Here is a 26,199-nt window from a genome sequence, read left to right as displayed (position 1 = left end):
CACACCTCCTCATAGCGTCACCCCCGCACATGCGCACTCAAAACGCCTCGTGCAGTGCCTCAAGCAGAGCGGCTGTTACCGACCACTGCACCCCACCCTACCCCACCCCCTTACTGCGGCTGCGCAAAACAGCGCCACGCGCAGGGACAGCACGTGGCCGTCACGTGACTCGGGAGCGCTGCGTCACTGGCTGGCGGCGGCAGTTGGAGGCTTGAAGGCGGGGAGCGCGGTAAGGTTGCGAGGGGTGCGAGGTGATGCTGCGGCTCCTGGCTAAGGTCGTCGGCTACTTCTGGAGGCGAGCGGACGAGGCTAGCGGAGGCGGCGGGCGGGCGGACGAAGGTGACCCCGTTCATCTGGGCCCCGCCCTGGACGCCTATGCGTGCGGCTCCCAGGACTGCGTGCGGGACATTCGACCGAGACCGGGGCTAGGCCCTTTAACCCTTGTGCGCATGCGTGGTGTGAGCACCTCTTCCCTAGCCAGGCGAGGATGGGAGCACCGGGATCTGCCCGGCCCTGGCTAGGTCCGCCATGCCCCCCAGAGCCCAGGGCCGTTTCCCCGCACGCTGGCTGCAGTTCCCGCCTCTGTCACTGTGGGGGAAGTGCTTAAGAGCCCCCGCCTTTGCCGTGCCCCTTTCCCCAGCCCTTCTCTGCAGCTCCTGCCTGGCATCGTCTGAGGCAGTTGGAGAGATTGTCCGGCGGGAGATGCGCTGCCCTCGGGCTACTGCAGAAAAGGACCTGATGGGTTACAACCTGAATAGGAGCCAACAGTGCTGGGAAATGGAATCCTCTCTGCAGGCTGAATTGGGCCCAGTAGCCGGACTTTGCCTGCCCCTGATGGTCTCGGAGGTGATAGGTGACAAAACAAAGAGCAACTGTCTCAAGATGTGGCAAGGGAGGTTTAGGTTGGATATTGGGGAAAAACTTCCTCACTAGGAGGGTAGTAGAACATTGAAACAGGTTACCCAAAGAGGTTGCGGGCTCTCCATCCTTAGAGGTTTTTAAGATCCACCTAGACAAAGCCTTGGCTGGGATGGTCTACTTGGGGCTGGTCCTGTCTTTCCAGAGAGTTGGATTAGACCGGGGCGGACAGTTATTTCAAGTGGAGGACCGCTTACTGAGTTTTGGCACGCCATTGAGGGCTGCATGACAGGCAGCCAGGGGCAGATGTATATTAATTTTGTACGTTGTTTAGGGGCTCCGTGGGCCAGATAGAATGGCCTAGTGGGCTACATTTTGCCCATCCCTGGATTAGACGATGACCTATTTACAGTCCTTTCCAACCCTAATTTTCTATGATTCTGTTGCTCTAGGCTCCAACTTGCAGGTACTGTGGCACAGCCTGTGGGTGCATGGCCGAGTGCTGGGCTTGTGGTGTGCATTGCTGTGGCTATTTAGGAGTATAGGGAGAGGCACTTAGCTGGGCTTATCTGAAGTCCAGTCAGAAGGCAAAGTAAATATTGTGATACCTGCCAGCAGGTATATACAACCCTGTGGAGCTTGCAGTAAGACAAGGCAGCTCTCTGTCCTACCTGCTGTTGGATGAGCATTTCAATAAAGAAAGGAGGGTGCAGTGCAAACTTCAGTACTTTTTTTTTTTTAAGATGACAAAACTTAAGACTGACACTTCTATCTTTATTTCTTCTGGAGATGCAACACAAATACTTAACCTGTGTCTTAAACAGCTCTATTGATCTTCAACAGTAGCTTAGCTCTCTAAAATATTTTCAAGAATCCAGTGCATGTCTTGGGCTACACACTTATGTTTCTCTTTTTTGACAAGGCAGGCATTGCAAATGCAGGTGTCTGGTGCCGTAAATATTTTTGGTTGGAAATGAAACCAAAAAAATGCTCAGCAACATGAACATGGGTCTATTTATCTATACCGTTTGGAAATGAAACTTCTATGGAATTGGAAGGTTTAGCCAAATTTGTTTAGACAGTTGTGAAATTCTACTAACATGCTTCATTGTAACTTAAAAACACTATGGAAAACATTTGTTTGGATTTAACGATCCTTTTTTTGTTTACTGAAACCTTACCCTGTATCCAAGAGTTTGAGACTTGCAAAATGAAACGAAGTTAAACTGAATAGTCTAATCTCATTAGATAATAAAAACAAAGTTTATAAAAAAATTATGCAATGAAAAATGTTGCTCTCAATTTATTGATTTTTTTTTAAATGGTTCCAGATGGTATTAGTTATAGATCAGAATGGAGATGTTACAAAAATTATTTTTGTTTATAGCTATTTTAGATTGTGTATGGTAGCCATAAAAACGCTGTGAAATCATCCTTAAATGACATCTGAACTCATTTCTTAATAACAATCATTATTGATGTTGGCTCAATGCCCTCTGACATGGTTCTATAACAACAACAGTGCTAGGCCAGGCTAGTAGAGAACAGAATTAAATTGCAATTTAAGATGCTTACTTTTTTATTATACAATTTAAAGAAAGATCAGATGTTTTGTTATTAACATTTAAATCTCTCCTTCCTGCCACTTCAGATGAAAGAAAGTTAAAAACCTTAGAAGGAGTAGTGACAAGGTTTTGTCATGATTATGGCATGATAGATGACTTTATCTGCTTCACAAATGATGCTGTAATGAGTAGTATACCACTGAATGTTGGACAGAAAGTCATTGCCATTTTTGAAGAGGACAAAATATCTAATGGATTAAAGGCCATCAGGGTAAGAAATACATGAGTATAGTAATGAGTTTAGGGTTTTTAGTATATTCTATTTAAGTTGACTCTGATAAAGTTCTTTTGATATGAGGTAAATTAACTCCAAACTGGGTGTTAATTTATCATTGTGGTTGGGTTTAATTATCACAGTGCTAGAGTGACTTGGATTATTGTAGTCCCATACTACTGAATTTGAATCCATACAAATTGTTGAATACTGAAACTGTTTCCAATAATGTCAAAAAATGTTCAAAATCCAGGACAGAAAAGATAGGCATCTGGTTTACTGATCAGATATCTGGAAATTATCTGAGAACAAGACCTCATTTTTAAAAAAATTTCAACCTGTTCAGCATAAGGATGTGAAAGGCTAAATAATTAATTGTTTATCTGATAAGTGCAGTGGTAACCTGTTGGCATACCAGTTATCCTTTAGCTCCTGGCTGGTGCATTCTGGCAGGGAAGTGGGGAAGGGAAGCTGCACGCTGCCCCAGCAGAAATCAGAAGACAGCAGGGTGGCTGGGAAGGAGGAAGGAGCAAGAGGAAGACCTACCAAATTCATGGCAGTAGTGAGGTGTGTGGCAGTTTCTTTAATTTTTAATGTTTTTCTGCATTCCCCTTCCCCCCACCCCCCTGCCTTCAATTGCCAGAGGGGCCCCAGTGCTCCATCCTGATCAGCAGAGAAGCAAAAACCATGGTTTTTGCTTCTCCGCCAATAGAGGAGTGAGCTGCAAGCCCAGCCCCTTCACCAGTCAGTGGTGGAGGGGTGTGCAGGGGAATGTGTAAGATTAAAGGAGCCGCAGTGCACCTGACTTTGGCTGTGAATTTAGTAGGTCCCTACCCATATCCCAAAACAGGGGTTGATCATGGAGCCCCTGACAGTCAATCCCAGTCTGTCAGAGGCTCCATGATTGGGAGTGGCAAGATGAACCTGGCTGGACTAAGCCAGGCCCCCTGTCACCTGTGCTGGCTGGGTGAGTGGAATCAGAGCCCAGGCAGCTTGTCTGGGGGCGGTCCTGGGGAGCAGGGTAGGTGTGGGGCCGGTAGATCATGAAGTGCCAAAAAAGTAATCTTCACCATAAAAAGTTTGGAGACCACTGGCCTAAGAAGAAAACAGCAACAGCTTAATGACTCATCAATTAAGCAATTAGCTTCTGGGTCACAGGTGCTCCCTCTCAGTGCAGGGCTTCATGTAGGCAGTGTTGTCCAGCTGGCCTTGCTTCTGCCCCCACTCCCTGGAACCAAAGGACTCCAGGAACTAGGAACCGCTCCCAGCAGCAGCTGTGTCCAAAGCCACTGTTACTGATTAATCATTTAACCAATATCATTAAACAAAAACTTTTTAAAGAGATACTTGCATCCCTGGTTCAATATATAAAATGAAATTTCTACCTCTGGTATAGGAATTTAGCATCTGGTCCTGCTGTAAGCCTTCGTGTGAACCATCCAAAGTCGTATTCTTACGTCTGCAGGCTGAGTCCTTTACTTTGTATGGATGAGCATCCATAGTGTGGCCCTGATCTTACAAGAGGGTTCTGCATAAGCATGGTATTAATGGATCTTTCTTAAAATAAAAATACAAAAGCAAAACAAAACTTAAAATTATTTTAAATGATAGATGCCTTAAGTCATTCTGCTGCACACTGGTACCTGGTATTTATCCATATTTTAAGACCTTCCATCACTATCAGAGTGCCTACAACAGTTGTGGTTGCTAGGACCACTGACTTTGTGCATCCCAGAATGGTTAGGCCTATTGTTTCACCAGCCCTGAGATGGAATTTAGTAGCTTTTCCCATTCTTTGACTGGGTCATAGTAGACGTGGAGCTGTAGTTCGAACTTCTCAAGAGGTTCAGTTGAACTTGGCATTTATGACATCTTTCCTTTGGGAGCTCTAATCAGCGGCTAATAAAATAGCTAGATAACTGAATAATTTGGCTTCAAAGAAAGCTTTCAGGGTAGGAGCCCAGTAAAGCATAATTTAAAACTAGAGATGCAGTGATACTTCAGTCTGATATTGGATTGGCACTGATTATAAAGAAAAGTGACTATATCGGAAATCAGCCTGATGTGGCCGATTTTTAATTTAGCCAATAAATGCCCATACATGCCTGCAGCCACAGTGCAGCACACAGGCAGCAAGGAGCATAACCTGGCAGCATGAAAAGCTGCATGCAGGTGGTAAGTCTGTTGTGGTGAAAGGGGAGGGAAGGGGCGTGGTGGGGCAGATCAGTGCACTCCACATAGAGGGAGAGAGTGGGGCAGGGCCTGGGGCAGGCATTGCCCAGCTGGTGTGAGGTGAGCATGGGATGGAGCTGCAGCTCATCCAGGTGGGAGCAGGGTGGGCTCCTGCCACTGCACCGTTCATCCAGGAGGGCACAGGGGAACGCGTGACCCAGATCTGTGCAGGGCAGGCTGTAGTTGTGAGCTGGGATGAGGGCCACACTGCGCTGCACTCGAGGCGGGTGGTGCCGGCACTGGGAGTGGGGTACAGGGAGGGCTACAGTGAAATTTGGGATGATTGCCACCTCCCTCTTCATAGCCCTCCTAGCACCACTGCTGCCTACCCCAAGTGCAGCCTGCCCTGCCCTGCCCTACCCAGCGCAGATCTAGGGCACACGTCCCTACCCCTGTTCCCTCCCAGATGAGCGGCCAGAGCAGTGACACAAACTGCCCCCACCCCTGGACGAGCCGCAGCTCTGTCCTGCTCTTGTCCCAGCCCCATTCCGTCCCTCACTGTGTGGGGGACCTTGATATGCCCCCCACACCTTCTCTTCTCCCTCTTCTTCCACCACAACAGGCTTACCAGGTGCACATAGCTGCAGCTGTATCGGAAATTGGATTGGTATTGGCCGATATGCCTCTTTAAAAATTGATTATCGGTATCAGTCCCCAAAACCTGTCAGTGCACCCCTATTAAAAACTGATTTTGATCTAATAAATAGTGTGTGTGTACACACAGAGATTTGTTTTTTGTAAAACTGTCGTATCTTTGACATCATCCCAGCTAGGTCAGATCCCCTTCATGTGTCCTATATCTCTTCATGCCAGCCTGTTCTTCCATGACTCTTTTGCTGATAATTTCCTCCTTTCTAGAAACCTTTTAAGTGGTTGCTTTCCGTATGATTTATTAGTTGCTGATCTTGGCAAAACAAGCCTTGTAACATAACTGGTGCCTGTAAATAGCAACTTTACAGGTTGGTAATGATAACCTTATTTTTTAGCCTGTTTTGAAATGTGGTCACTTTTTTATATTTCTTCTGGATATTTCATTCCTGTTGCCTTTGGCAGCTCTAGTACTAGCAATGGCTCTTCTTGCCTCTTATGTGATCTGTTAGAGGCAGCTAGACTGTTTCTTTTTATTTTTGGCTGCTGCTTAAAGATCAGCCTGGAGGCTAGTAAATAAGGGCCTGTTACCTGTAGAAGATATTGAAAATATAGAATGCCAAAGTCAGATTACTAGAAGGGTCTTCATGGTGTACTGGCAGGTGCTACGGATTTCCAGTGGTTCATGGATTGCAGCTTGGCTGTTATGTGAATCAGTGGTTCTCGATGTTTTAGACTTAAGACACCCATCCACAGCTTTTCTGAATTGAGCAGCACACCATTTCAAAAACTAACTCATTTGTTACAGTGGTTACCTCCTTGCACAGGGATCAGGCAGGAAGAGCCTGATCCTAAGCCTGCCGTAATCTTCTTATTGCCTCACACCTGGAGCCTGAGCCTGTCCTTATCTCTCACACTTCTTGTGGCACCCTTTTTTCCATGCTTAAGTGAAGGTTTAATGTGATATGGAAATAATTGTGACTGAAGTTGAGAAAGACATGGAGAAATTTACCAAGTGTAAGAATTGTTTCTTGTGAAATAATGGTGCATGTGTTGCTGGAGGAACTACATAGGTTAATCTGGTTCTCATTTTCTAATAGAACATTGTTTTATTATATAGAATAACTAAATCTTTATGTTGGTTTAAAAATCTGTATATACAGAATTTTACAAGGCTCTCACTGTAGTCAATTTTTTTATGAAAAAGCCCGTCTCTTGGATGTTCAGACTGCTTCCAAAGATGCTAGATTTTCTTCTTTTTTTTTTTTTTTAATAGCTTTTAATTTGTTTACAGTGATTCAGTAACCTTCAGCTGAAAGCTGCATATATTTTTGTGTGTGGTGATAGCCAAAATAATAGCCTAGTAAAATTTCTGGCTGAGGCAGTGAGCCACAGATGCTAGTTTTCCCCACTGGAGACTTGACTGAATCTTGGAATAACTGAAAGTTTCCAAGAAATCCTTGGGTTTTTTTTAATTCAGAATTGGACAGAGTACAGCTGTCAGCAAAGTGAAAAGGTTAAGAAGTTTTAATTTCCAGAGAATGAGCTGTTTAGTTCGTCTTTCTGTGGCCTCAAGTATGTCTGTAGAAATGAAACGGGTTTCCTGATAGCTGCCTATGCCTATGTTATACTATGTGGAAACTTAAACAAGAGATATGAAAAAGCAAATTGCACCCTTCTTTTAAATCTGTATATCTGTCTTGGGACCGGCTAATGAGCTCCTGAAAGCCCTTTCCGAAATTTTGGCAGTTGAAGCAATCAGTTTTATGTGCTTGTTTTTCAAATTTTAAACTGCCACTTGTTGGATGTCCCATTATATACTGAATCAAAAGATTTCAAACATTACATGCTACTCTCCTGTCTCTGTAAGATCCCTTTGGTCAGAGTAGCAATAAGAGCAGTGTCTAAAGTAAACCAAGTAGTTCAAGTTAATCAAAAAATTAAACTATGTAAATATTCGATAATAATTTTTGCAAGTTACAAGCCCCACCTATGTGCAGAGCTTTGATAATTTCTGTTCAGCAAACAAAAGCAAATATAAAGGCAGTATGTTCCAATTGACTGGAAGAAAAAACTAGGAAAAGTCCATGGTTGTGTGATTTTATTTAGATTAAAATATATATATTTAAAGAAATCCAAGGTAAAAGGAAGCCTAAAGCATAATATATCTTAAGAGAAGGAATCATGGCTCTTCCTGAAAAGATACTGCCAATATTGGTCTTAAAAGCAAACATCCTATGAGACTTTTTTAAAGCATTAGTTTGACTAAATGGGTTTCTCAATAAGAAAACTAAACAAGGCAAGTTCTGCAAGCAGTTTTGATGTCCATTCAACAAAGTAAGCTCCTAACAACTCCTCAAGTACTTTAATATACGTGGGGCTGACAAGTGAAATTCTTAGCGACCAGTAGTCTCCATTCTTTTTTACTTCCTGTTTTTTCTCCCATTCTGACGAGTCTCCAACTGTTTGTTGGAACGCTGCAGTATTCTAGAAATGATTAAGTCTAATAATTGTCTGTGTCTTGAATCTCTCCAAAGTCCAGAGAATATGAATCGGTGGTATATTTTACTATCTGCCAGTTATGATACTGTGCCATGGAATAAGCATCATGTCTACAGCCTCAAACCAAGAGCCTTTGCCTAACCAACACAGCAGCCTACCCCAACCCACCACCCTGCTGCTGGATGAGACTTACCTAAAGCATCCCTCAGTGCCTGAGTCTTCATCCACACCCTGACATCTGAGTGGCTAGTTCCTGTCATCTGCCCCTACCTTTCCCCTATACAGGTCCAGAGAAAGGAACAGGAAGTATCTAGGTAACGGACTCTTTCTGATCTCAGATTGTGTTGCTGCCTGGTTCCTGACTCTGCTAACATGTGGACTTGACTCCAGTTTGTACTCCCATCTAGTAACCTTGATCCCTGATTGGCCCTCAGGCCTAACCTGCACTTAAGTAACAGGAATATATATATGATTTTATTTCACTGTCTGACAGGTCTTCAGAAGTGGGTAGTAAATAGCAGTGGCTTGCACCACTGATTCTTAGCTAGATTGCTGCAGCACCCTGGGGTTCCTTGATCCTTTCATTGGTGCCATACAGTGTTAACGCTTAGGTGTACAAACATGACTCACAATATAAAATCAAAGATTTAAAATATGAATCTATAACATTTAAAATATTTTAACTTGCTGTGGTTCATCTGAGTTCTTTGTAACAGAAGAATTGCTCTGTTATTTTACTGTAGTCAAAAATGAGTGAGAACTAATAGCTGGCATTTTCTAAGGGGTGCCTCAGGTCTAAAAAAGTTGAGAACCACTGGCTTACATACTTAAACTCTCAGAACCAAAAACAAAATGTGGGATAACATAAGACTCACTGATACTTCCAGTGTTATTTTCTTTAAAAAAAAGAAAAATGGTTAATGAAATGAAGGACAAACTTTTGCAAGAAATTAATGAAAATGTTTTTTGTTTTTCATGGGCACTGTCAAATTTTCAGATATATGTACATTAAGACATCACTAAGAGTAACATATTTTCATAAATTGTATAATATGAGTAATCTTCAGAAAAGTAATTCAGGGTAAGTGTGTAGTGTTATGTTTAAAACAAGAAATTGAGGGAGCAGGTCTAAGAAAATGGCTTTCATACTTCAATTTAAAGAGATGCTGAAGTCTAAAGTTGCAATCCTATAAACTCCTGTTTAGCTGCTGTATAATCCTGGAGGTGCTTGAACTTCATAGGTGCTTCAGTTCCAACCTCAAAGTTCCCTGACATCTAGAAATTCTGTTTCTGCTCATGTCCAAAGCACCTCCAGTTTGATGAGGCAGAGTAGCAGCACTGTTTAACTTGTGCCTAAGGCCAAGTTTAGTTCCAGGAACTGTTTCTCCTTCTGAGTCTCCAGAGGGGCTCAGGCCAGCAGGTGTTCTCAGAGTATGCCCAACAAACATACAGGGTCAGGCTCCCTACAGAATGCAGTTGGGAATTGTCTTCTGAATGGACACAGGTAATGCATAGGGCTGCCATAAGCTGTCCTGGTGTAGATTGATTTTGAAGCCTCATGTCTCCAGAGTGGAGGGAATTGGCTACCATAAGGTAGCTGACGATAATTGTAGCATCTCCCTGAATTCTTCAAACTAATCTAGAATATCAGTTTGCATCGGGGGGTAGCCAGGGATTAAGAGGAGACAGTGATGCTTTGAAACTACCCATGCCACTTCTCTACCAAGACTATAGGTTGGTTGTTACACCTCAAGAGATCCAGCACAGAATTGCAGCCTGTGTTTTAATTAACATAAAACTGATATTTGATTAGAACATTAATATGAAAACATTGTTTATCCATATGTACACATACATTATCATCCACCAAGAAAAACCAATGATATACTTAGTACAGATTCTTTGCTCATTTTACAGTATCGCGATGCACCCAGTTTTCGAATAGTGTGTGTGTTGGGGAGGGGCTTTGTTTTGAAGAAACGAAAACAGTTTTTATTTCAACTGTAAGGTTGATGCAGAAGTTGAAGCACTGCAGAAAATATAATTTGTTCTCGTCTTTTGCTTTATTTTCTGTTTTGCTTCTATAGCAGTCTAGATAACTTTCCTTTTCATCCTTACTGTTAAATTACATTCACAGGCAAGGGAGATTAAATTGAGGACTGTAAAACTAGTTATGGGTTTATTGTATGAGCCAAGTGGAGGAGAGCTGGCAGGTGAATACAGCAGAGCCCAAGGACCCCACCTGGAGTGTCTCTTCTGGGAGCTGGCCAGAGACTGAGTGCATCAGAGACTCTGTATATGGTTATCTTGAACTGTTAGAAGAAGGAAGTGTGGGCTGTATCTGTGGCAGACTCAAACCCAGGCACTCACAGGGCTTTGGGAAAGACCATAGTATTGTTTGTGTTCACCCCAAATGAGGAAGTTTGCCCGGAAGAGTAAGGACAAGAAACAAAAATGATGAGCCAGTAAAAGGACACTGAGGGACTGTGGAGCTGATTAACCCTGAACCTGCTACAGAATCGAATCCTGTCTTACCACACAATAACCATGTCATTGATTGTGGGGGTATGCGGGTCTGGAACCATGGACAGACATTGTTTGAGTGTTACAGGTACCGTTGAAGCACTTAAGGCAACAAGGGTCTTGTTCATTCCTGATAAAGCATTTAAAAAAGGACCCTAAAAAAAAAAAAGAATGTCAGTGAAGCACTTGAAGTAGTCCAAGTGGTGCTGTTCTGATTCCCTGTTCTTCCTCACTCCATCTGCTGCCCCACTGAGGGGTGGGAGATGGGCAGAGAATGGCGGGGCTGTTGGGTGGACAGCCGGTTAACTTTAGTGACCAGAGACTAAGAGGTATATAAGGATATCTGCTTTCTGGTCACCTGGCTAGAGAGCTTCACCTCTGTATGTCTCTGTGGCCTTTTTTAAAGTACTCCAGGTGGGTGGGTGTAGCTTCACACACCTGCATGGAGCTGAAGTGCTCCAGATTGGAGTTGGATTTTGAGCACATCAAATGAAATCTCTCCATACCTGAATTCTCCACTCAAGTACACTTTTCAGTTTGAGAAGATTAAAAGTTTTCTCCAACATTTGACCCCTTTGTAAGTTCTTATAGGTGCTCATTAGATTGTAGTCACAGCCCTTCTTTCCTTTCCCCCCAACCATGTCTTAGGATTTTTTTTAATTTTTGTTTTAATTCTGTTAGTATTGCTCCTTTGAACAATCTCCTGTGGTCCACTTACCCATGATCCAGTTATGAGGCTAGAAATATATATCACCAAATGAAGTGGATAAGCTGTGTTAGGATGCATCTCAGGACAGCTGTCAGCTTCAAGTGAAATGCATGTTTATCCATCATCTTGAAGCATTAGCAGGTGGGACAATGTGTGACATTTTCCTGGGGCATGATGGGCCTGGTTCTCCACATCCTGATAATTTCCAGGAGTCATTGTCAGCAATGAACTTGCAGGTATTTCTGTGGGGGAGAGTAGGCTGCAGGCTGGGATTCCTTTCCTTTTCCTTCCTCTGCTCTCTTTGCTTCAGGGTGCAAGATGTTTTACCTTGAAACAGGCTGCCACTTGGTTCAGGATGCAATGCTGTTGGAGTCATTGGGCAGCCACCTCCTCCCAGCTTATGATGTTATCATCTGTTTTCTCAAGCTATGCATACGAAGTGTCCTTGTAGCATTTTTTTTTCTGGCCACTGTGAGATCTTGGGCTGCTACTATGCTGGGAGTAGAGCTCTTGTTTTGGGAGCATCTGCACACTATGCAGTCCAGCAAAGTAGGTGCCTGAGGATCACCAACTAAATGCTGGTAACATTGGCTTTAGCAAAAATGTTGGCATTTGTGCAGTGATCTTCCAATTTGATGTGGAAGATTTTGCAGAGGAATTGTTGGTAATATGTTCCAGGCTTTTGAGATGAAATGATAAATCACCCACATTTCACATCTGTAAAGGAGAGTGGGAATGATGGCTGCTTTCTAGATCTGGATGTTGGTGACTTCCTGGAGATTGGGGTGAATAAAGACATGCTAAAGCAATTACCCAAATTGAGGCACGTGTTTGCTGGATCCTGTTCTGGATCTCCTCAGCAACATTTTTTTTAAGAGGTGGCTACTGGGGCAGGGCAAGTGCTCGACTACCTCCAGGGTCTTTCTCTTGATTAGTAATTTGGGGAGGGGGTGTCACATTCATGGCCTGGGGTAGTCTCCTAGACTTGCTGCTAGGCCTTGCTTGCAACACTGAGAAGACTGAAGTTAGATAGGCTTCTCCCAAAAGATCCAGCACAATCTGGAGGTTTTCCTCTGTTTGCAAGGATGGCATGGTCATATGCTTGTTGAAGACTAAGGATGGTTGTTTTGAATATTTTGGTCTTCAAATGAAAATGTCCCATATCGAAGGGGTCTTCATTCATTTGGTATTCCGTGTCAATTCTGAAGGGAAGGCTGCACTTAATGAGAACCAGGATGACTGTCAAATCAGTGGAGAGCAGAGTTGGGATGATGACATATCCTTGCTTGACCCCACTTTGGGTGACAAATGGGTCTGTTTCTAATCCACTACAGAAAAAAGGTCACAATCATCTGGTAGTGGTGGAGCCTCAGGACCTTGATGTACTTTTCAGGACATGCAGATCTGCCCAGTACTTTTCACAGGACTTTGTGATTGATGGAATCAAAGGCGTAAGGTCCATGAATATACAGGTCATGCTATTCCTGGCACTTCTTTGGATCTGGTGGGCAACATGAAGCTGCCCCATGAAGCTACACTGAGGTTCTAGCAGGACTTCCTCAGCAAGATGTAAAAGACTGCTCAGGAGGGTACAGGAGAAGATCTTCCTGCTGTGGAAAGGAGGGTGATACTTCAGTAGTTCCCATATACAGACTTATCTCCATTCTTGGAGTTGGGCACTATGTTGGCATTCCTCAGATCCCCTGGGATCTCTTTATTGTTTCAAATGTGAAAAATAAATTTGTGCAGTCCCAGTAGCAGTTCCTTGCTGCCAGCCTTGTAGATTTCAGCAGGTATACCATCTGGTCTTGGTTTCCTTTATACCCTGCCAGATTTATCCTAAGATAGAAAGGTTGGCAAAGAATCCCCTTTCAGGGTTTTGATGGATGGACTTAATGGTATCTGCCACAGTAAACTCGTAGTTCAGAAGTGCCTTCAGGTGGTCTTTCCATTTAGCTTGGATAGATTCGTTGTCTCTGAGGAGCATTGAACCATCCTGCGATCACAGGAAAGTAGGACTGTGGGAAGCTGGGCAATAGATGATGGCTTTTGTTGCTTGGAAAAAGCATTGTCACGTTTATGGGCATAGAGCTGGATCTTCTTGGTTTTATCTTGCCACCACTGATTTTTGTTTTCCCAGATCCTCCTTTGGGCGTTGGGGAGCTGTTACACCTCCTTCTTCTGCTAAGCTGTCATCTTGCCAAACGGAACAAACCCTGCTTTTCCATTGAAGGAGGGCTTGGATCTTGATGTCGCTGTCATTGAACCAGTCTTAGTGTTGATGGGTGGTATAGCCAATGGATTCAGCAGAGCACAATGGTTTTAAACTCCTTTCCAGAGTTCCTCAATGCTGCCTTCATTTCTAGACAGGGCACAGCTTTTCATGGAGATGCTGTTGGAGATCATTACAGACCTTCTGGTCTTAAAGATACTTGGTGTTGAGAGTCCTCTGCATTGTTTTTAGCTGTTTTAGTTATTCTGAGCAAGCCAGAGGTTCATAATGGATCTGACAGGTGGAGATCTGTCCAGTAGCCCCTCACATGGCTCAAGTGATGTGGATACCCATTCAGTTGCAGGTTTTAACTAACATAGTTGAGGTGCCAGTGTTTAGAGCAAGGGTGTCAGGTGTCCCCAGATGGTCTTGCATTTGTGTCTGTCTAAAGATGTTGTTTGTGATAAAAAGACTGTGCTCTGTGCATTTGCTTAAGAGAGCAATGTTGAAGTTGGCTTTCTCTACTCCTTTCTTCGCAGTCGTGCCACTCCAGAGTTTCAGATGACATCCGACCTGGTGTTCAAGTCACTGAGGAGAATGATTTCTTCGTCCTTTCGAGTATTAGTCAGAATGTGACAGGAGTAGAACTGTTCTTTGACATCATCAGCATCAAGCGTTGGGCATACACACTGATGACAGTGAGGTACTGGTTGTTGCTGAGTTTAAGCCAGAGGGCCATAAGACATTTGTCAGTGCCCACAGGGAGTTCCATAAATTGACTGAGCTGATTCTTGATGGTGAAGCTGATATTGTGAATGCATCTGTCCTGAGCTGGTTTCCTCTTCCAGAAGAAGGTGTAGCCTCCACCCTCTTCCCACAGTTGACTGTCATCCTATAGTCTTGTCTCACTCAGAGCTGCACTGTCAGTGTTGTATCTCACTAGTTCCCTAGAGAAGATGGCAGTTCTTTCTGGTAGTTTGTTGCTTTGGTTTATCCATCAAGCTGCAACTAGTCCATGTTGTGAAAATCATTCTTACGATGTTTTCAACCACAGCGAGCAATCCTGCTTGATGTGATTATTCAGCCAGGAGCAGATAAGACAGCCAGGTTTAAGGCACCTGTTCTAGCCCCTTCTGGGGTAAGCAGAGGGAATCCTGAATAGGACTACTCAGTGAGAGTAACAGCTGCAGGATCATATTCCTGTCTCAGCCGAGGTACAAGACCACCAGGCTACTATACCATTTGCGTGCAGATTCATGACCCCTTGGTTCACAGAGGAATTTCCAGGCATGATCGGGCCCCTCAAGCCCTGGAAATGCCTGCCTGTCTTTCCCTCCTTAGGTGCACCCCTATGGTTTCTGGGGTGCATCTCTAGGAAGGAAAAGCCAAGTAGATCTCTCACAAGACTTGAGGGGCCTGATCCTGCCCAGGAATTCCTGGGGTGCACAGCATTGTGCCCCTCAAGCACTCTGAGTATCTGCCTGATTGGCAGAGCATGGGCAGGTCCTGGCTGCCTGTACTCTGACAATAAGAATTAACATAGCCACTAAATAGCTGCACAAATTGATACCATTTTCATTGTTGCTATTATTTGTGGTGCCACAAGAGATACAGACATGTGTTTATTTGACCTTTGTGCCATCATAAAAATGTTTATGATGGCAGGAAGGTGATATCTTTTTCTATCCTGAGGTTTTTTTGTCCTGTGATGTGAGCTGTTTTTGAAAAATTAAGTCCCTTTGTTGTACTCTATTCCTCAACTGTCAGATTGAAGAAGAGGCTGTCAGATGGAAGATAAATATTTACATAATGATATCAGCAGTAACAGTTGAGAGATGAAAATTTATGGTCTTTCAAATCCACTTGCTTTTTTTCCAGTGTTACAATTGTTTCAGGCTCCTTTCTATGCAAAACTAGAGTTTGTAGATCCCATTGGTTCCTGTCTTCTCTCCAACTATCCTTCCAAATGAGGATGATGTTTGCCCAAGGCAGGAAATTATTGGTGAGTTTTAAGGTAGCTGAAGAGTCCAATGCGTGCTCTTGCAAGTTTTTCCACAGATATGACAGATGGTGCCTTGGGAAGGCACAGCTGTTGGCCAGGATGTGTACTTTGCTGCTTCTACCATTTCTTGGCTTCCTGAGCAAGACAGTTCTCTTTGAAGTGGACTGTAGCTGGATGTATGGTGCAGTGCCATTGAGACCTGTTACCTGCCAGCAACTTCCCAGTTTGTAAACTTAATGCCACCCTTCTTAAGGTATGCTTTCAGGGTGTCCTGGTAGTGCTGTTTGTGTCCTCCCTGGATCCTATTACCATGACTGAGTTGAGAGAAGAGGACTTACTTCTGGAGACAAGTGTCACACAGTGGCCAGCCCAGTGGAGTTGATGTTTCATGATCTTTGCCTCGGTGCTGGTTCTGTTAGCTGCTGAAAGGATGCTGGCATTGGTGCAGTGATCTTCCCTTCTAATGTGAAGGATCTTCTTGAGGCAGCTCTGATGGAATCATTCCAGGTGCTTAAGATGGCTTTGATATGTCACCCATATCTCTCACCCATAGAGGAGCATAGGAATAACCAGTGAATTGTAGACCAAGATCTTAGTTTCCATCTGCAGATCTCAGTTGGTAAAGTGGCTTTCTGAAGGATACGCTGGCACAGCAAATCCTGTTTTCAGTTTCTACATCAAGACTGACTGACTGGAAGAGGTGCTTGCCAAGGTATGGGAAATGCTTAACATTTCCCAGGGGTTCTCCACCAATGGTAATTTGAGGGGGGGAAGGGGAGCAGCTTGTGCTGGGGCAGGTTGATGGAGCACCTTGTTCTTCCCAATGTTAAGGGAGAGTCCCAGGCTATCATAAGCACTTGAGAAAAGGTCAAGGGTGGACTGCAGATTGGCCTCAGTGTGTGCAGGGGTAACACAGTTGGCAGTGTACTGACAATAAATGATGCTAGTCTTACTGACTCATTTTGCTGTGAAATTGCTGTGTACAACCAAGGTGATTCCACTTCCTGATGAAGTCTGTATGCATTCCTCTTGATTTGCCCCAAAAGATATCTATTCAATAATATTTCTGTATTTTAATGTGTGTGTAAATCGCTCATTTCAATTATATCACTGCTCAACAATCCCTTCTCTTGACTTCCATTATAGTTTTCCAGTATGGCTGCTTTTCCCCTATCCATTCATCTTTCATGCTCCGACCTCTCTTTCCACCTACTTTGTGCAGTTTCCTCACAAATTGTTTATCTCAAAAACTCAGTACCAGCCATTGTTGTGTAGGTGCTATTAGGGACTTCCCACTCCATGCCATCAATATCTTTCCTATGGTGAAAATAAGTTATGCTTCTTATTAGATGCTGTCTGCCTCTTGGAGGGGGAGAATTAAGAAGGTTGGAGAAGCTTTCTTGACATGGTATCAGCAGCTCATGGGGAACTCATGACAAGAGTGACTCCTGTTGTGGTAGCAGGGGAAGGCTCTATGCCAGCAGCAGTGGCATGTTGCAGGGAGGAGTTTTTTCAGGCGAGAGAGAACTTCCTGTCCTAAGTTTCCCAAGTAGACTAGGAATCATAACTGCTTCCATGGAGCAGTTAAGGGAGCAGTAGTATTGGCTCCTTGCCTTAGCATAATAAACAAGTTAAATGTTTACATTAACATTCTCTGCTTGTAGTTTGTAAACATCAAACTGGAGCTATTTACCTGTTTAATCAAATGAAAGTACTAGTAAATCTTAAAAGTAGAGGCATGGTAGCATGTAGGAACCTTCTTTGGGAGCCAGGTTTCTTTTTCAGTAAATGTAAAATGGCCAGCTATTGCATGAATGTCCCTTTTAAAATTCATTCTGTACAGAATGAGTTGATGGCAGATGAAAAAAAATAGAAGATTACGTAACAGGAAATGGTATAACTTCAGTGATGTATATACAGAATTAACAGAAGGAATTTTTAAAAAAGAAACCTTTCAGGATGTTAGGGGATACTACTTCAATCTTCCCTGTTGATCTCATTTTAAGATGGAAGAGCTGATAGGTTAACACAGCGAGGGCAATCTTTTTGCTAGGCATACTACAAATTAAACCCTGCACCTCCCTCCTCCCCGCACTCCCAAATGCCACTTTGATCTCCTTCCCTGCCTGTTTTGTTGCTCTGCTTTCTTCCCCCTGTCCTGTACTCCAAACCTGATAGGGAGCAGAAAGCAGAGCAGCATATCTGCCACTGGGGTGCCTGCTTCTTCCCTAATCTGCCATGTGCCACACAGAGGATACTCATGCCACAGGTTAGCCATCCCTAGGTTAACAAACTGACAATAAATATTAATACTGAAGGAGTTAAAAGAAAAAAGTTTAAAATGGAAATTACTTGCCTCTACGTGGTAAGTAAATTGTTAATAAATTCATGTTAATTGTTAATCTTTCTTATAGGTTAACATCTTTGATAATTAAGCAGGTATATGCAATCAGGTAATGAATAGAAGGGATTTGATTCTTTTTTTTTTTTTTAAATAGTTTATAAAACCTAAAATGTGGTGCCTGTTATTGGGCAGGACAGTGTAGGTGTAGGTTATAAAATAGAAATATTAACTATGGGATTTATTTCACAGGTAGAACCTGTCTTTAACAATTGGGATGATGATAGTGATCCAACTTGTGGTTCTTCTAAATCAAACACAAAAATGTTAATTGGCAACATTACATCCGTCACTGAGAGCAGTGGCTATATTAATCAAACAACCTTTTTTACAGTGGAAGAGGTTTGTGAAGGTATGTGGGTTTTGGGGGTCTTTTTCATAATGTTTTAGACATTCCAGAGGTGTCTTTGTTAAATGTGTTGAGCACCTTCTGAAAATGTGCATTTCTGTTGGGAGATGATTCCTATGAATGTAATGATTTGAATGAAAAAATGTGCTTGTTTATTTAGGAATCTGTTGGAAATTGAACTTTTATCTCTGTGAGAGAATTCCTCTTCATGATTGGGGTCATCTTCCCTTGCTCTAAATACAGACAATTTTACTGAGCAATTTCATAACATCCTCAAAAGTAAATATTTTGCAGTGGATATTATTAGAAGAAGAAGAAGAAAGGCTACCTAATAATTTCACAAGTTCCTTTTTAAGAAAATTGGGTACAGACTGCATCCTACACTGATCCAAGAAGAGTTTTGCCAAAGGCTGAAACTTTCTATGTGATCCTCAGAAAATAAAAGGTGGCTACCCATGAAGTCGGGCACAAATTACAGTGGAGTGACACTTTAGGGCATTTATACACATGCTCTGGGGGTTAGGGAAGGTGGAGGGAGGCACTTTAATTAGCACAGCTCCAAGACCTGTGCTAATTAAAAGCACCTGGAATGTCAAGTATATCAGTGTCCCTGCACTGAAAAATGGTGGGGCACTTTGAACTATAGCTCGTTGAATGAGCTTATGGCCAGACCAAGGTTTGAGTCTCAGAGCATTGTGCCTTAAAAAGCAGGGGAAATATTAGAGAAAAATTTTAATATTTTGACCCTTACAAGTTTAGCCTAAGATTAAATTCACAGACACATACCAAATGAAATTTCAACTCCAGTGCAGATAGTCTAATCTGCATCCTGCCATGTGAAGCAAGTGATATATAGCCCTGTAATAAATGTGCTTGCAGCACATTTTTACAGGTCAATTTAAGTCCTTTAAGTTGTGTCAAAATTGCCTGCACAGGATGATCTCTACACTCTTTGACAATGGAGTGCCAAGTGTCTTTTCTTAATAACTAAACTTACAAAAATTTTGCTGTTCTCTTAGGATTTGAACCTTATAAAGGTGATTGGGTACAAGCTGAATATTTTATTAATCCAACAACATGGAGCAGTGAAGCAGTCTCTATAAAGCCACTTAGATACAAGCGAATGGACAAGGTCTGTATTTGCATATTACTTTTCACTTATGACAGAGAAATAGTTTGTCCCATGCTATGGGAAGAAAAAAGGTTGTTGATGTTGATAAGTCCACTGTCATAATGTGTATTTTGATAATAAGTCAACATGGCATTTTTTTAAACAGAATATTTGAAAAGGCAGTGTGCTTCAGTTTAAACCGTAGGAGGAATTTTGCCATTGCTATTGTTTGCCAAAAATGTGACGAATACTGGGATCATGTTGGTTGTTTGCAGCTCCACTTCAGGTGTTGGCATCTAGAATTACGTTTTCTCGATCCAGAACTAACAAATACCATGACTTCTTGGCTCTGGGTTTTATTATATTTGCTTTTATAATTGGAAAACAGATGCTTGAGTACGTGGGCGATCAAGGATTTCATAAAGCGGGGTCCAGGAACAAAAATGATTAGAAGTCTGAGAAACATGATATATGAGAAAAAGATAAATGAACTTGGATTATTAGTTTGAAGAAAAGAAGATTGAGGGGGGATTTAAGAACAGTATTCAAATACTAGAAGGGTGATTGTTCTAGGGATGTAAGCAGTTAAACAATCATTTAACTGATCAGCTCAGCAGTAAGCTTACTGGTTGCCATTTAGCCTGAAGTCTGGTGCAGTCCAGGAGGGAAGAGGGTGGGAAAAGGAAACCTTGCAGTGTGCTAGCAGAAACCAGAAGGCAGCAGGGCAGGAAGAAGTGGGGAGGCAGAGGAATGAGGAGAGGGAGAGGAGAAGAGCAGCCTGTACCCAGTGCTGGGAAGATTGGTGTTGCCGTCAGTCGCAGGTAGCAGGAGAAGCCTCCTGTGATCCAGCAGGTAGATTGGGGGCCTGCACCCCCAGGAGTGCTGTGGGGCTCTGCCAGACTCCTCCCAGGAGTGTGGTCGGGTCCCTGATCTACCTGCCAGATCACAGGAGGAGGCTGCTGCCGCCTGGAACTGGCACGGGGCACAGCCTGCACCCAGCTCCGGGAAGACTGGTGCTGCTGGCTGGGGCCAGCAGCAGCAGCAGCGTGTCATCCAGCCGGCAGATCAGGGGCCACATGCACTCCTGTGAGGGCTGTGCTGGACTCCTCCCAGGGGTGCGGGCTGCCAGTCTGCCTGTCAGATCACAGGAGGCTGGTTCTGCCACCTGGGGCCAGCAGCAGCACCAATCTTCCCTGCGCTGGGCGTGGGCTGTGCCCAGTGCCGGTCCCAGGCAGCAGCCTCCTATCATCCAGCAGACAGGTCAGGGACTGCACCCCCAGGAGGAGTCCAGCATAGTCCCGCAGCCCTCCCAGGGGTGTGGGCCCCCGGATCTGCCTGCCCGATAACAGGAGGTTGCTGCTGCTGGCAAGTGACAGTTTTGCTTGTCATCACATTGAGGTGCAGTTTCCCAGAAATCCCTGCACCAATCTCCTTGAAACTTGGCAGACCTCCTGCCCGTAGAAGGGACTACCTTCCCTGTAAGTTTAATCTAAATCAGGCTAGAAATGACAAAGTTATAGGCTGTTTCGTGTTTTCCCCAGTGTAGCCTAAGGGCAAAACTGCTTCATTGTTTTGACCTTTCAACAAAACAGAACAGTACTTTCAAAACTAAACAAAACGCTGTTCTGTCGAAATGGAAGTTGAAGCAAGATGATGCTGTTTCACATAGCCCTACTGATAAAGCCCCTGGCTGCCTGGCCCTCCCTTCCCTACTCCCTCCTGTGCTGCTGCAGTTGGCCCTTGGAAGCTGTGCACCAGTGGCTGCAGCCCCTTGCTGGCTGATGCCCTTTCCTACCACCTGCCCCACTCCAGAGCTCTGCTTTGGCCCCTGGCTGCTTTGGCACCTCACATCCTCAGAGGGTGGGTGTAGCCCCTCCAACATGGCAGAGCAGGGCAGGAGTGCAGGTGCTAGCCTGGGACTCAACACCCTCCTCTTTTCCCCCCAACTTTGCAGATCCCCGGCTGGAGCCTAGCACTGTCATACTCATCCCCATTCCTGTGCCCAACTGATTAATAGTATAACCTGTTGTAATTACAAAAGGTTAAATAAATATTTATTTAATCAGTATTTACATCCCTATATTGTACAGAGGATGGTTAATTTGTTCTCTGTGGCATCAGAGGAAAGGACAAATGGCAATAGTCTTAAATTGCAGCATGAGAAATTTAGATTGGATATTAATAACTTTCTCACTTTTTTTTAAACATTGGAACATGCTGCTCAGGGAGGTTGGACATCTTGTTAAATCTGGTTAAACAAACATTTTCCTGGGTTGATGTAGTCAGAGATGGTTCTGCCTTGAGCAAAGGGTTGGACTAGATGTCCTACAATCCTTTCCAGCCCTATTTTTTTATGATTTAAATAGATTGTTTCCTCAGGACTGAAGAGATGCTGCATTAAGTAGTCCCAAAAAGTGTAAACTCTCATTAATGTAAGCAGTGCCTATTAAGCATCTGCTGTGATATTAACAGCTCCAGGACTAACTCCTCTCATTTGCAAAGTTTCTAATAACACCCCTGTGACGGCTGCATCCCCTTCAATATTTCTAGTGTTAAGTAGGCAGTTAGTTAGCATACAATTAACTAGAGCACAGCCAAGTTACAAAATGGATAGTGGCTCTTATAGGTAAAAGGCTCTTACCTGTTTTTAAGCAATATGCAGATAACTAATGTTTTTAAAGAGTAAGAAATAAGCAACAAATTGGGACTGGCATTGAGTCATGCAGTTAAGCAAATAATGACCTTCTCGTGTGTGTGTGTGTGTGTGTGTGTGTGTGTGTGTGTGTATACACACACACAGAGTATGCTCTCTTTTCTTGAAATACTAGTTGAAATATTGGGGTTTCTGTTCTCTTCAGTAATCATTGGGATGCTTATATCATTATGGCATGCATATCGTAAAGGTGTAGCACAGCCATGTAATCTTATTTCCCTGTAAGTTTGGCATGTGACATTCGGTATGTGTTTGTATGTGATGGTTACAGGTTCGTATTTCTCATGTTTCCGGAAGAACTGGTGTTGTAGATGATAGCATATTTTTCACTCTGGATTCACTAAGACTTCCTGATGGTTATTCACCGTGTAAAAATGATATGGTCAATGTAGTGATTGTGGAGAGTAACCAGTCATGTTACATTTGGAGAGCACTCTGCATGGCCCCGGCAGACAAGAATGGGTAAGAATACATTTTTCATGTTTGGAGTAAAATCTCCTCTTCCACCTCTTAAACAGGATTAATATAATATATAAGCACACAACTTCTGATGCCTATTTGAAAGAGCCACCTGTAGGTTCTACACGGGCAATTCTGATGACAGCTCATTTTAAGCTGGTTTAGTAGTAATCTGTATTGGCTACAGGCAGAGCTATATTTTGAGTATTTGTTTTTATCTTTGATACTACTAGCAGCTTCCTGCAGCAATATAACTATACAGCTGTTTAATGTCCTCGCTGTTATATCATTTGACGTTCTGTACAACCATACATTCACTTGTATTTCTTCCTAGTTTGCTTATAAATTTCCTTAATCTTTGGCTTCCTAATCAAGTCTGTGCAGTAAATTACTGTATTTACTGAAATCCAAGATAAGGTTTTTTGGTTTGTTGTTTTTTTTTCCTCGCAGTCAGCAGAGGAAGGGGAAGAGAGCCTAATCTTGGATTTGAGTACTGGCTTGGGGCCAAAGCCAGCGCTCAGCTGCCCAAGACCCAAATGGCTTGTTTGGCAACTTACTCCCCCACTTCACCTCCCCCTGATGCCTGTGTACCCCCTCTTCCCGCCCTACCATCTGCTCCAACTTCTGTTCCTCCAGCCTGAGTACAGTCAGCTGAGAGACGCTGCTGCTTCTGGCTGGGATGGGCTGGGGCTCAGGCTGGACTGGGGCTCCTGCTACTGTTGAGTGCCCCAGAGCTGGAGCAAAGCTGTAGTGCAAAGTAAGTGGGGAGGACAAAAGGGCAGCATTCAGGGATGGTTATGGGGGGAGGAGGCAACAGAGGGCAAGTGTTAGGGGAGGCAGGCATTCAGAAGGACAAGCTCGGGCACGGGGACAAGGGGCAGAGGGCAGGCAGGGAGGGCGAGAGGCAAGGGTCTGACCCTTTGCTCTTTGCTACTGCTCTTCCCACCACAGCTATGGGGGAGACCAATTTAAGATGACTTCTACTAATTCAATTCATTCTACACATGGAAAATTATGTTCTTTGTAACCGTTTGGCACAAATGCTCTTCCTCAGGCATAGGGAGACTTTAGGGAGACTGCAAAGTCTCCCTATGCCTGAAGAAGGATATTTGTGCCTGAAAGCTTTCAAAGAACATTTTTACCAACTATTCAGTTTGTCTAATAAAAGGTATCACATCTGCCCAAAGAACATTGCCTGCCTATGTCCTTAGACAAACATGCCTACAACAAGCAACCCTGGAAAATTATAGTACATTTATAATTTTTCCATTCATTGAATCTGATTATTGGGTGGGTTATCTTAAATTTGAGGTAGTCTTGGATTCAGGTAAATATGGTACTATAACATGATTAAAATATTTCTTTTTCAAAACTTAAAGCAACAACTTATCCCCCCTGCTTCAGTATCTTTCTCAACAAGTTATAGTGTAAGGATGGATTTCTAGCAAGTGTCACACTGTTCTAGGAGGCATCTAATGGGGCTGTAGCGGAGTTTGTTTTTAGGTATTAAAGAAAATTGCAGGAAATGTTTATTTCCTATTGCCTTAAATAGCTGCAGAAAAATGTGGTTTTCCTGATAAGGAATTCTAAGGAGGAAATTTCCAAAGAAGAAATGAAAAACACTTGAAAACTTTAAAAAAAAAAAACAAAAAACTATTGTTATTAATTTGGAAGTAGGAACTATTTTAATTATTTCAACTGGAAACGAAGTCAGAAGGGTGCACGGTGTAGTCACTAACCCAACCAGGAACAACATATGTATTTTAGCTTGGTTTGCCTTGGCTTTGTTTGGTTTTGTTTGTTCCTGGGGAGGAAACTTTTGTGTGCGTGTATGTGTTGGTATGGTTCTCTTTCTGCCCCCTCCCCCGCTGTTCTTTTCAAACTACCAGCAACATCCACACTAAAAATGTTATGTAGAGACAATAAGCGAAATGGAATAACAGAAGAGAAATTGATTAGAATTACCCAACCCATGATTTTACTTCACACTTTCTAGTAAAGTTCCTTTTGGTATTCAGATTTTCTTGGAAAAAAAAAAATGGTCATCTTGCCTGATGTAGGGCCTGGTCTAACTCCCACTGAAGTCGAAAGGAATCTTTGTATTGACTTTGGTGCAAGTCTGTTTGAAAGCCATTATAAGCTACACCTAGGTTATTGACGCAACTTCCTATCTTGCTGAAGAAAGACTTGTGGGCATTTGACCATTGTGGGGTATGTCCTGTGTCCAATTCCCTCCCCTCTTCTCTCTTTCCCCCCCACCCCCCCCCAATTTCATGCATCTTTCAGGTTTTTTTCAACAACTGTAACTCGGTTATAACTTTATCTTGAGAGGTATGGAATGTTAGGTGATAGTGATTTGGAGCCTCTTCTCAAACCAGTGGTGGAAATGTGTCAATTTTATGGAATTTTAGATAAAAGTAATTCTGATATTCTGCTAAATCTACCCTTCTATCTTTGCTTCAACACAAGTGTAATTCTTATTGCTTACAGACTATCTCCCTCTAATGAAATAAATGTGGATGAGCCATACAAAAATATAATGAGAGACAAAGGAGGATTGGAGGTCACAAAAATGACTAATTTTGGAATGCTTAAGCTAGGGGAGAATAAGAACTTAATCATCTGGATAGAGTAAGCCTTTCAATTATTTTTACATGAGTTTTGCCTTTTGACTTTGCTATCTCTTTTCTTCATCATTTTTTTGCATCATTTTAGACTTTCTGAATTTTTTACCCTTATACATATAACAAATACAGAAGTGACATTCCTATCAATTTTCCAAACCAAATTTATTCAGTCATTGGTGACTTCTCAGTGTTCATCTTAATCTATTCACTTTATGAAATTAATCCTTAGTCCACATTTCACTAAACCAGTTTTCTCTTCAAAAGATGCTTTGCAAGTGGTATTTTCAGATCCTCGGATAAAAAGCCAGCTCCTAACCCAATCTACTCCTAAAATACTCTGTGGCATAAGCAAGCAGTGCTACTCATTTTTATGTATGGATAAACTGCATAGAAATTAACCAACTTGTTTAAAGTCTTATGGCAAATAAACCATTCTTTCATGTTGAAGTAATCTCTAAAATGTAGTTAGTCTTAAACCTTTTTTGTTTTGTATTTCTCTAACAGATCTGTTACAAAACAACAGCATCTTAGTTGTGTGCAGCTTTTTCTGCTACAAATATAGCATCTGTGCAGATCTAAGAGGTTCCATCCCCCACCCCAGCCCTGCCAGTATGCCACAGTGCTCTGTGCTCCGAAGGGGTGGGAGAGTAAACGAGAGGTGGAATCCCTGCCAGCCCACCCAGCCAGTGAGTTGTTGAAAGAAGCCCTGCAGGAACCGGGGACTGGGCAGCTCTGCCTGTCTTGCCACTGGCTGCAAGGGAGGTGGGGCTTCCTGTGAGCCAGGAACATTAAAGGGCTTCTCATGTCCCGAAGTTATAAGTGCTTTGAGCTTCTGGTGCCTGCAAGCCAGGAACATTAAAGTTTCCAGCCTACAGGCAGCCTAAGACTGGAGACCACTGCATGGGCGGTCTCTAGTCTTAGGTTGCCTAGGAGTTGGAACTTATAGATTCATAGATGCTAGGGTCGGAAGGGACCTCAATGGATCATCGAGTCCGACCCCCTGCATAAGCAGGAAAGAGTGCTGGGCCTACATTACCCCAGCTAGATACACATCCAACCTTCTCTTGAATACCC

At 43.2% G+C, this 26,199-nt stretch overlaps 1 protein-coding gene across 3 annotated transcripts in view; it reads left to right on the top strand.

The window, feature by feature from the left end:
- The first annotated feature begins 2,513 nt into the window (after window positions 1–2,513).
- MOV10L1 (Mov10 RISC complex RNA helicase like 1) overlaps window positions 2,514–26,199 on the top strand; it is a 69,369-nt gene continuing 45,683 nt past the window's right edge. For 2 of the 3 annotated variants that reach the window (XM_019543480.1, XM_019543479.1), the window contains exons 1-5: window positions 2,514–2,694; window positions 18,059–18,218; window positions 19,235–19,347; window positions 22,311–22,501; window positions 24,989–25,129. In XM_019543480.1, the coding sequence (XP_019399025.1) occupies window positions 2,569–2,694; window positions 18,059–18,218; window positions 19,235–19,347; window positions 22,311–22,501; window positions 24,989–25,129 (731 nt within the window). In that variant the 5' untranslated portion in view covers window positions 2,514–2,568. Of the gene's footprint in view, window positions 2,695–18,058; window positions 18,219–19,234; window positions 19,348–22,310; window positions 22,502–24,988; window positions 25,130–26,199 lie in introns of those variants that run through there. The other variant, XM_019543481.1, reaches the window with a different exon arrangement.

Source organism: Crocodylus porosus, unplaced genomic scaffold, assembly GCF_001723895.1.
Source record: "Crocodylus porosus isolate Cpor-Errol unplaced genomic scaffold, CroPor_comp1, whole genome shotgun sequence".
Lineage (NCBI taxonomy): Eukaryota > Metazoa > Chordata > Crocodylia > Crocodylidae > Crocodylus > Crocodylus porosus.
This window is presented reverse-complemented; position numbering and strand designations above follow the sequence as displayed.